The sequence below is a fragment of the Cebidichthys violaceus genome, unplaced genomic scaffold, assembly GCF_023349555.1.
Source record: "Cebidichthys violaceus isolate CVI_PGR_0920_01 unplaced genomic scaffold, fCebVio1.0.p SCAF_67, whole genome shotgun sequence".
In the NCBI taxonomy this organism is placed as follows: Eukaryota; Metazoa; Chordata; class Actinopteri; order Perciformes; family Stichaeidae; genus Cebidichthys; species Cebidichthys violaceus.
This window is the reverse complement of record NW_027176894.1, coordinates 118,277-125,997: the sequence shown is the minus strand read 5'-3', so window position 1 is coordinate 125,997 and position 7,721 is coordinate 118,277. Positions and strand designations below refer to the sequence as shown.

Genomic DNA, 7,721 nt, shown 5'->3' with positions numbered 1-7,721 from the left:
GGAGAGGGGACGGAGGAGAGCGCACTGGGCTGACCCCGCTGCAGGATCCCCCCCCCCCCCTTCATCCCCTCCTCCTCCACTGTAAACAGACAGTAAACGGGCCGAGACGGCCTCCCACCTCTCCCCGTGTAATATTTACATATGAGCGCCGATCACAAGCAGGGCCTCTGCAGATGGTAGTCCCCACGTCGCACATACACGCACACACACACACGCGCACAAACACACACACACCTCGCGCCTACATGCAAAGCGTTGATTAGCATTCCCTCTCAATTCAGTCACACCACGGTGAGGGTGTAATCTTGCACATTGCATTCATCGCGGTGTAACGCCGCACAGGGTTCGCAAATTTCGTTTTCGCACCACTTTGCCCGTTGCCGACTTTTGCCCGTCCATTCCACTTCACGAGATAATGTGCACGCTTTGTTTCAATGTGGGGCGAAATGGAGAGAAATGGCAGGAGGGGGTGGGAGTGGAGGAGGGCAGGAATGGGCCGGGCCGGGCCTGTGCCGAGGGGTGTGGTTGGGTATAAACCAGTGGACAGTGGGTTTTCTGTTGTTGTCCTGTTGTCCTTCACCCCTCCGCTCCACTCTCTTTCTTTCTCCTCCTTCCACTCGCGCTTCCCTCCACGGTGGGACTCGTCCTCGACAGAGACTCCTGTCAGGTCCGCGGCATCCGTCTTTTTGGGAGCTCCGTTGAAGCCAGAAACCATGCTGACGTTTTTGGCGCTGGCGTCGGTCGTCCTCCTGGGAATAGGTAAAAAAGAAAGAAAGAATCTTCTTTGAACGTTTTTTTTAATTGTGTTTTATTTCATCTATTGAAAAAAGGGGACGATGTAGAAATGATCTTTCCGCCGATGCGGGGTTAAAGGTTAAGTGAGGGTACGATGAAGAGGGCCTTTTCTGTGTTTTCTTCTTCAGCGCTTACCTGAAAGCTGATGGACTTAATGATAATAAAAAGGGTCAATAGGCTTAAGAGGGAACTAATTGATCTTTCACTGAAATGTAATATCTCCCTCTACTCTGGCTTAACACTAAACTGAAGCACTTGAATTAATATCTTACCATTTGCTTATTGATTCAGTTTACAAAAGTCAGCTGTGGAGGACATTGTTGGCTCTCAGGTGCGTTATGTTGAGTTTAAATCTGTGCTCCTTTTATGCAGCAGGTGTCTCTCAGCTTGCAAAGTTAGAAAGAGTAATATTATGACTTTCAAAGGGAGGGGGGGGGGGAGGGGGGGGCAGAGCTTTCAGTGCTCACTCTCCGGTCAGATATTTGTCCAAATTTTAATTAGAAATGTCAAGCGAGGTTTCATTGACAAGTTTTTGCTGGCTGCACTGACGGCGTTCGCTCAAGGACGCTGGCGGAGAGAGCTGTGTCCTCTCCTCTCCTCTCCTCTCCTCTCCTCTCCTCTCCTCTCCTCTCTGGGTGCTGAAGGAGAGATGGCTCAAACCCCCCCCCCCCCCCCCCACGACACTTCAGGGGTGTCGGTGTTGTGATGTAGCCGTGAGCGCACTGAGACGCCCGGTGGCCCGTTCACACCTTTGGAGGGCGGGGGGGGGGGGGCTTTGGTGGTCGCTTGAGATGCCGTGTGCGTTTTTTTACTTACGAGGGAAGTAAAATATTGATTTTGCGGCCAAAACCAAATTAACATCGATCATTAGATATTATTCGAGCATAAACAGCGCACACGATTAAGCCAACGTAATCCATATTAATGGAGACGATGATGTTCCCCTTTGACTTTGAGAGACGAGCGCCAATATTCCAGTAATAATCCAAATATTTACTGAGTGCATGTGTGAATCAATGGTGGGTCCGACGCCACTAAATGTGCAGTTTAACAGTGTGTGTGTGTGTGTGTGTGTGTGGGTGGGTGGGTGGATGCATGCCTAAATATTTTGGCTTTTCTTTGGCAGATTTGAGGGAGAAAAGTAATCTGGTAATGCCTCATCATTACATGTTCAGGAATGTAGAGACTTAAGAACAAATGCCAGTGTATTTAGATCAAAAGTATATCAGAACAAGGATAAATGTCTTTTTTTTTTTGTCCACTCATGTAAACAACCGTGCATGGATGGTTTTGTTTGTTCACAAACTTGCTTTCTTCCATCAAAAAGCTTTTGAAGTTTGCAATTATAATCACTTTCTTCTGCAAATTCTAGTCTAGACTATGCAGAATAAATCAAATATTGAACCAGAAAAAAAACAGGAGCGTGAACATTTAACTCTTGCTGTTGCCGTGTTCGTCTGTGCGTGACTCTGTGTCTCCCAGTGCCTGAGCAGTCCCAGGCCATAGTGATTTACACCGGCTGGGAGCGCCACGCCCTGCTGGGCTCCGACATCCGGCTGTCCTGCTCCTTCTTCTCCTGGCGCTGGACCTCGGAGGACGTCACCTTCTCCTGGACGTACAGGCCCGACGGCTCCCGGGACAGCATCTCTGTAAGGCGCAGATTCACACACACACACACACACACACACACACACACACTCCAGTCCGCTTGTTGATAACCGGGGTACTTAACAGAGAGGTGTGCTGTCAGGTGACGACGCCCTCATCCTGCAAAATAAAATGATATGCAACAGTTGGTCACAGTGAAGCCACCTGTAGCAATCGGTGAATCTCTATAAAATCAGACGCTTCCACTTTGAAGCTGCACTTGATGAGATTGTCGTGGAGCAAACTTAATGTACGCTCTACAAGAAGTTCATGTTGAAGCTCGTTGTTTTGGTTTTTACAGCCCGAGGCGTCGCTGTTTTTAATCCACTCTCATGCCCTCGTCATGCGTGGCTTTCATCAGCAGCTGTTTTCTGTTCAAAAACAAAAAGCTGCGATGAACCCACCTGCTCAGCACCGAACAGACAGATAAAGTCTGGCTGATGAACATAGTGGAAGATATTTATCATGAGGAGGGTAGGGACACCAGACTATCCCTTCATCTTTCCTCCATATTATCCTAAATTAAATTCTGTTGTTATGTACTCCCTCTTCCAAGACGAAAATACAAAAGAATCTTTTGCTGCAGCAGAAATGCAGACTGCGTCTTCTGCATAAAAAAGAGAACCAACCTGTTATTACTTTCACCCCCCCCCTCTCTCCGCCCCTACCAGGCACGAAGAGGAGAGGGGGCGGTGAACTGATGACACATCATGGCGTGATTTCTGGATAGAGAACTCCATGTTCTGTGCGTTAACATCGGGTTCTGTTTGATTTCACTAAATCCTGATCATTTGCGCTTCCCGGATTCATGAATTTTGAGTAATTTTTAGGGGCTCTCTAACAGAACAGGAGACTTGCAAATCATAAAAAAATGAATCCCGGTTTAGTCCGACAAACACGGGACTGTGTGAACGTCTGAAATGTCATCACACACTGGAGCGATACCCAATTCTCTTTTCTGACACACAAGTGCGGGAGACGTGTATTAACTCGGAAAAGGAAACAACAAGCGCACAGAAACTTTCTCTCCGACGTGTAATCCTCCCGCCTCCTCTCGCTTGCCTCACCCGCCTCCCGCTCTTTAATTTCACTCTCCCTGCCCCTTATCGTCCCGCCATCTCCCTAATCTCTCTATCTCCCCGTCCTGACTGTGCCTCCCTCTGTCCACCTCTTAATCTCCTCCTCCACAGCCCGGCCTTCTTTGTCCCTCCCCTCCTCTCTCATTACCTCCTCCCCTCACCTCCATCGCTTTCATCCGTCTCCCGCTGTGCCCTCACTTTGAAACCAGATTTCTGTTTTTTTTTTTTCTTCCCACCACTTATCTTGTGTCGCTCATTTCTTTACCCCGCCGGGACGGATTTACGGTTTCATATGTCGATCTGTTTTTCATGGTGCATTTGTCCTTTTTTTGAAATGTCGTATTTGATTCCTGGCATGTTCATATCACGTTAAGAGGCTGTGTGTAATTCAGCTGTGGCTCATGCGGGCCTCCGACCTTCGATCAGAAGTGTGTCGGACATTTCAAATAATCCTTTACCAAAAACGTCAATAGACTGTGTATAAGAAGTGGACGGAGTTTTTAGGTTTTGTTTTTTAGGTAGGTTTTTGGCTGCCGCCATCGTGTTTTGTCTGCAGCCGTTAGTGACATGAGAGGGTGGAGCGCTGAAGGAGACGTTCTAAGGCAACCGAAATGTTACAATTAACTTTCATGAACTGAAAACGCACTGCGACAGGTTTAAAGTTCTAAAACATAAAACATAGACAGACAGGACAACGCTGCGGGAGAGACCCGTCAATCACAAGGCAGCCCCGCCCCTAAAGCATCCAGAACAGAGGCAACATTGACCTAAAATCCAAAAATACTTCAAGATAACAACTACAGAAACACACTCATTAAATGCCATTATGGTGACGCCACATGCATAAATGATACAATGCTTCCTCTGTCCTCCTGTAGATCTTCCACTACACCGGTGGTATGGCCTATGTGGACAACAAGGGCCCCTTCAGGGACCGCGTGGAGTTTGTGGGGAACCCGGGCCGCCGCGACGGCTCCATCCTGATCAAGAACCTGGACTACAACGACAACGGCACCTTCACCTGCGACGCCAAGAACCCCCCTGACATAGTGGGCCGGCCCTCCAGCGTCCGCCTGCTGGTCTTTGAGAAGGGTGAGATGGGAGGGAGGACAGTGAGGGGGGGGGGGGATTTCCTCAGCGAAATCAAATTCCCCGGAATGTAAAGTCTAATTCCCGCACTGTCTTACATCTGTGTCTGCTCATTAGCTTTCCACTGAGCCCATATGGCATATTTTGGTGAATTTTCCTCATCAGAAGCCAACTGTTCTCAATTGTTGTTATAATCATTCCAAACTCTGAAATTAATCTCACTTTGCGCTGTGCACCAGACTAAAGCGAGCCCTGTGTTCAGACCGGTCGGCGCACCGCCTCGCTTAGAATTCCTCGCACCAGTCCCGTTAAATGGAATCAATTACAATTTTATCTCTTTCTCCGTTTGAGATCGCTATCGCTGCCTCCCTTTCACTTCTTTTCTCCCCCTCCTTCTTGCCTCCTCTTCCCCATTCCTCTCTCCCCCCACCCTCCTTTTTTCTTAATCCCGCTCTCTTTTACTGTTTCTCTATTCCCCTCTGAACACTCCCCAACCCTCTCTTTGTCCCTTGCTTCCTCCTCTTCCTCCTCTGCTCTACCTTCTAACACTCCCTCCTCTTTGTCTCCTCCTCTCCCCCGCCCCGCAGTGCCCATCCAGGCCGGAGTGATCACGGGGGCCATCATCGGGGTGGTGCTGGGCCTGCTGGTGCTCGTCGTGGTCATCTACTACCTGATGAGGTTCCTGGTGGCGCGCCGCGTCTTCAGCCTCAGTGTCAGGTCAGTGCCCGGCCCGTGGCCCGCGGCGCTCTGCCAGTCGGTCCTGTGCCAGGGACGGGAGCTGAGGCCGGAGCCCATCCCTGGCACCGACACCTGCGTGGCCAAGCTGGCATAGCCACCATGCCACCATTCTGATTTAGTTAGGTGTTCCAGGTTTAGATTGGAAGTTAGTCGGCTGGAAAGAGACGGATAATGATCTCTCATTTAGATTTAATCTAAAAATAAAAACAGTACCGCATACGTCCAAAGCAAGATGATTAAAAGTAGTGAAGCGAAAGATCCTGAGTGGATAATCCACCCGATCATGAAGGCGATGGGATCCATCATCTTGCTTATACCTTTCCAATCTTATGAGATCTTAACGCGTCTAGCGCCTGGGGGCCGTGTTTGAGACGGGGGGGGGGGGGGGGGGGGGGGCATTAGATTAAGTCGATGTTGTGATGGCTGCCAGGCAATGCTGCCCCGTGACCACTGGAGGGAGAGATAGATTCGACATCCTGACATTGTCTTTCTTTTGTCCCCTCCAGCAAACATGGCAAGAAAAAGAAAGAGGGATCACAGCAGAGACAGGCAAGTTCCCTCCGCTCCCTTCCTGAACCCATCCCCTCTTCTCCTCCTCCTCCTCTTCCTCCACTTCCTCCATCTCCTTCTCCTTGACACGCTCCATCACATGTACACATCCAGCCGGCGAAACGCCACAGCTCGGGTTTGCTGTCACATTCGGGCGCTAAATACTAAAACGACGTCCTTTTTTTTTTTGGAGCGATTACAGTAATTCAGCGTTAGAAACGTGCTGTCAGAAGGAATATTCATCCATTCTGTTGCAGAGCAGCCACACAATTGCACGCATTCCAACATGACAGCACAATGTTTTTATATAATCCAGTCCAAGCAGCTCCAATATGTCTGCACACTTGGCCCGGGCTCCTCCTCAAAGCAAACACATCGACAACAAAAACCCACACGTCATTCAAACTCTAATAACTGTGTTCCAGCTGTTAGGATTCTAGTGCTGCCTCATCGTTGGAGGAGCTTTAAAGCCGGAGCCGTCCCTCCTCCAATCTCTCTCTCTCTCTCTCTCTCTCTCTCTCTCTCTCTCTCTCTCTCTCTCTCTCTCTCTGTTCCTGGTGGCCCTCACCCCTCCTTCGGCTCCCTCAGGGGGGCCAAACAGTGCGGCGCGAGTAAACAGCCACGGGGGCACAAAAAAAAAAAAATCAAACCGGCTACTGTGAAATGGCCGAGCAACGCTATTGCTTGTATTGAATGGGGGTGTGATTTGCTCGCAGCGGGGAGAGGGACGAGAGCTGCTGATTTCGCTCACTGGGAGTCAAATGAAAATCACTGGGCCTATTATGGTCTGGGCTGTTATCGGTGGTTTTACGCTGCTGCGCGCCAAGGATTTGGGATACTCCCCCCCCCCCCTCTCTTCCTCATGGGAGAGCGATAGCCTCAAGTGGTGGATTAATCAGACATTTTGGTGGCTTGTATTCCTTTGTAAATACAAGGCACCAGGGCAAGTCGTGTTTGATTACTCTGTGGTAATGCGGGGGCTGGATGGTTGCGGGGGTGTATTGTAATCGACCTGCACGCCTTTGCATGCTGATAATGGGAAAAAAAAAAAAAAAAAAAAAAGAGGAAGTCAAGGGATTTGGGTTCTAGGCGTTTTCCCCCTGAATCAAATCATCTTTGAAATGAGAGACACGCAAACAGAAGATCAGAGGCGTTTTTTTTGTTTTTTTTTGTTTTTTTTTTGTTTTTTTTGTGACGCCGTGTCATTTAGCCGCAGGTGTGAAGCTAACGTGAAGACGAGCGCTCCTCCCCCCCCCCCCCCCCCCCCCCCCCCCCCGTGGCACAAACCTAGAGGGGCGACCCTTCCCTCCGGCCTCAAAGGAAGTGCGTTCAGTCGCATCTTTTCACCAGAGCCCCACCCCCCCACCCCCCCTCTTCCTCCCTCTGTCTTCTTCTTTCCTTTTTTACTGTCGTATGACTGTCAGGTTACTCCGGAGCTGCAGTCAGTTGCTCTCAAGTGCCTGCGGTGGGTGACAGTGCATATAATGAATAAATAACTCGCCGCCAAAAGGACACCTGGGAGATTTGACAATGTTGTCATTTACAGTTACTCCTCCTGCAAGTCGTGGAAGAAAAATCTTCCATCTGAGCTCACACTGCCTTATTTTATTTTTTTTATTTTTTTTATCCTTTTTATTTATTTATTTTTGTACCCTCAGAGCAGATTCCTCCCTTGTACTGTAGCTTCGCCGCACACCGAGGGCTCGTGGGATTTCACGGCGCGCTCATAAGTGGTTGTTTGATCAAATAGCTCTTATTAGGAGACTCTGCTGACACGACACAAATTTTCTTTTTTTTCTTGTATCAGCCTCACCATCTCCGTTA

At 49.3% G+C, this 7,721-nt stretch overlaps 1 protein-coding gene across 3 annotated transcripts in view; it reads left to right on the top strand.

Moving 5' to 3' along the window:
• Nucleotides 1–563: 563 nt before the first annotated feature.
• The window catches only part of mpz (myelin protein zero), a 10,961-nt gene continuing 3,803 nt past the window's right edge, over nt 564–7,721 (top strand). For 2 of the 3 annotated variants that reach the window (XM_068734766.1, XM_068734765.1), the window contains exons 1-5: nt 622–759; nt 2,278–2,444; nt 4,400–4,613; nt 5,198–5,327; nt 5,855–5,897. In XM_068734766.1, coding sequence (XP_068590867.1) covers nt 714–759; nt 2,278–2,444; nt 4,400–4,613; nt 5,198–5,327; nt 5,855–5,897 — 600 coding nt within the window. In that variant the 5' untranslated portion in view covers nt 622–713. Of the gene's footprint in view, nt 760–2,277; nt 2,445–4,399; nt 4,614–5,197; nt 5,328–5,854; nt 5,898–7,721 lie in introns of all 3 variants that reach the window. The other variant, XM_068734767.1, reaches the window with a different exon arrangement.